The sequence below is a fragment of the Myotis brandtii genome, unplaced genomic scaffold (assembly GCF_000412655.1).
Source record: "Myotis brandtii unplaced genomic scaffold, ASM41265v1 scaffold217, whole genome shotgun sequence".
NCBI lineage: Eukaryota > Metazoa > Chordata > Mammalia > Chiroptera > Vespertilionidae > Myotis > Myotis brandtii.
In genome coordinates, this window is record NW_005358137.1 from 126,253 (window position 1) to 129,700 (window position 3,448).

A 3,448-nucleotide genomic window follows, 5' to 3' on the forward strand; every position below is an offset into this window, starting at 1 on the left:
CCCCACCACCCGGGGCTGCCGCCCGAGGCCCACCTGAAGCCCGAGCACCACTACGCCTTCAACCACCCCTTCTCCATCAACAACCTCATGTCCTCGGAGCAGCAGCACCATCACAGCCACCACCACCACCAGCCCCACAAAATGGACCTCAAGGCCTATGAACAGGTGATGCACTACCCGGGCTATGGTTCCCCCATGCCGGGAAGCCTGGCCATGGGCCCAATCACGAACAAAGCGGGCCTGGAAGCCTCGCCCCTGGCCGCGGACACCTCCTACTACCAGGGGGTGTACTCCCGGCCCATTATGAACTCCTCTTAAGAGTGCTGTGGCCCGGCTAGCCCAGACAAGAGAGAGGAAGTGGGGGGCAGGGGGGGGAGAGACTTTGAGGTAGGGGTGTTGGAGAGATGCAAGGGAGAAGACATCCAAGACACTCCCACCCCCAGGACAGCAGTCTCCCCTCACCCTCTGCAGCTCTTCCCTCCCAGATGGGCCACACTGATATGTATCATTCATTCTATATAAGGAGGGAAAGGGGACAAAAAGATAAAGTCAAAAAAGACAGAAGGAAAAAAGCCCCCCGGTTTCCACTACTATGTAGATGCCTGCTTCTGGAAGCATCCTAGAATTCTGACTTTTGTTATCACTCTCCTCCATTGCTGCTGTTGCAGGGAAGTCTTACTTTATTTAAAAAACAAACAAACAAACCCACACAAAAAACCCTCTATAAAAAAACAAAACAAAAAAAATCCCACAAACTTTTTGTGACTCAGTGTAAAACAATGTAGTTTTAACAAAGAACCAGAGAGTTGTGCTATTGTTTAAAAAAGAGATAAAAAAAATGATGTAAGGGTCTGTTGTTAATGACCAAGGGGGGGGAAATGCATTCCTGTTCTTGAAACAGTGAAATCCAGGTCTCGGGTCTGATTAATTTATGCTTTCTGAGTGCTTTATTTATGGCTTATAAATATGTGTTCTGGCTGCAAGGACCAGAGTCTCACAAATCTATATTAAAGTGTTATTGCCGGTTTTATTTCTTGAATCATCAAGATTTTTTTTCTTTGCCTGGCTTAACAAATAATCAAGTCTGGAAACTGTTTCAAAGTGGAGGGAGGGAGAGCCTGGCTGATTGCAGATTTTATTTTATTGGAGGAGGGGTTGTTGCTTTACCAACATTTTATTACAATTTTCAGACATACTGAATTTGAATGGATTTTACAGAAAGTACACATGTACCCATTGCCCAGGTTTTACAATTATTTCACGGTTCTTGTTATATTGCATATCTGTCCACCTATCTAAATGCCATTGGTCAATTTGGCTTATATTTTAAGGGCATTTCAAAGTAAATTTCAGACATTAGTGCATTTCCCCCTAAACACTTCAACAAGCACACCATTAAATAGAACACAATATTGTTTATGGTCACTTTTGGAGTTTTTAGTTTATCTTTACACACCCATGAAACACAGATCCCAGGTCAACCTTTCCATGGGTTGGATGCAGGTTTATCTTTCAAGCCCGGAGCAACCTACATGTCTTGATTTTTCCACCTGAGCCATGTGAAGGTTCAGTGTTGCTGACATCCCTTGGGCTCTAGTGCAGGCTTCTCTGGGAGGAAGCCTGGATTTGACATGCTTTGCTGTATTTCCTATATTAGCTCCCTCGACCCTTTAAGTAAGGGAGCCCAGGTTGAATTTGCAAATTCCTGGTGCAGTACTTGCCCTTTCCATCGTTGCATCTCTGTGGCATCGGAACTTTACCTTCCAGTGGAATCAGAACTCTGTCTGCATTCCACCACCCTACCCCAGCCTCCTCCTTCACTTAGGTGTTCTGCACAACTTTGGTAGACCTAGCTGAAGCCCGGGACTAGTGAGGGGTCTGGAGACACAGACGACTTTCTCCTGGAATTGGTTATGAAGGGAATGCTCGGTGTGATGTTCCAAACCTCCTTTTAAAAATAAGGTATATTTGGCCCTGGCTCAGTTGGTTGGAGCATCCAGGACATCCAAAAGGTTGCAGGTTCCATTCCCAGTCAGGGCACATACCTAGGTTGAGGATTCAATCACTCGTCAGGGTGTGAATAGAAAGTAACTGATGGATGTTTCTCTTTCACACTGATGTTTCTCTCCTCTCTAAAATCAATAAAAACATAACCTGGGTGCGGGTTTTAAAAAAATAAAATCAGGTATATTTAGAGTGACGCGGGGATATGGGGGTGTCTTGCGGGGCTTGCCAAGTGACAGTGGCCGGTGGAGAGATCCGAGTCTACAAGGCCTTCCTCCCAAGACCCCAGCACAGCATACAGTTAGCCGGGTTTGGCAAGCCAAGATTGCCCGGCGGAGGGGCTGAGGGTTTTTTGTGAGCCTAAAAGGAAAAAATCCAAACTTATAAAGAAATACCCAGAATAAATTCTTACAATCCTGCTATCTCTCCCCACAGACACCCTAAATCAGTGGCCAATCACAGTGGGTACCCTGGCGGTGAAGCACAAAGCCGCCCCCACCCCCACTTGGCTTTGCCCAGGGCATCTACTGGCCTGCAAGCTGGGCCGGGGAGGTCGGGAGCCAGTGTCTTTGAGGGCCCCTCAGACTGGGGGCCAGCCGGAGCACAGCTTAGCCAGCTGTGGGTAAGAAACACAGGTTTCCAAGTCCAGGACTCTTTCTTTGGGTTTCTAAAGCCCTAGATCCTTTTTCCGGGACTAATCTTAGGGCTTCCTGACCAGCCAAACCTGGAGTGTCCCAGCTTCGTCCCAACCTTAGAAACCGCCTCTCCTTGCACCCTCTGCCACCTAGAGAGGTCTCTGTCACCTCCAACCCTGGCCTTCCCACGCGCTGAGGGGGTTTGCCCCAGCCTCCTCCACCCTCTCCCGCCTCTAAATCCTAGTTTTTAACGTGCCTTATTGTCCCGAGCAGCACCGGGAAGAGCAACTGGGGCGGGGTAGCAGTGGTATCCGGAGGCAGAATCCAGTTATCAGGGCTGTCTCTCCCCCTGGCTAGGACACACACGTCGCGAGCCCGGCCTGAAATGTGTTTCATTATCACATAAAAGGCTCCTGTGGCGAAGGAGCGGAGAGGCCGAGCGGGAGGCCGAGTGGGGGACAATGGAGGCTGAAAGCGCTGCCCTAACCTGCTATGTTTCGTATCGCACGCCCATTGTGCGAGGGTCGTTTTAAACTACTTAGAGCGCACCCTCCCTCCCCCCCCCTCCCCTCCACTGATCCCGGCTGATGAGATAGAGTTCTGTCCGAATACATAAAAAGGACTTCGGGGAGTGGGCGCTTTCGGGGGTTTCAGCGCTTCTCCTTCCTTTCACACCCCACCCTCGGGCCACCACCTCCTTCCCCCGGGCCAGGTTCCCAGCTCACTAGCTCACGGCTCGCCCTCCGCCTGCCTTCCCCCAACTCTAAATATTGCAGGGTGCAGCGATTCTTTTTTCCTCCCCCCTCCTC

The 3,448-nt window shown here is 49.7% G+C and overlaps 1 protein-coding gene across 1 annotated transcript in view; it reads left to right on the forward strand.

Annotated features, from left to right (window-relative positions):
• FOXA2 (forkhead box A2) overlaps positions 1 to 1,020 on the forward strand; it is a 3,886-nt gene extending 2,866 nt beyond the window's left edge. Inside the window, exon 4 of the mRNA XM_014539471.1 lies at positions 4 to 1,020. Coding sequence (XP_014394957.1) covers positions 4 to 318 — 315 coding nt within the window. The 3' untranslated portion in view covers positions 319 to 1,020. The remainder of the gene's footprint in view (positions 1 to 3) is intronic.
• Positions 1,021 to 3,448: the final 2,428 nt, after the last annotated feature.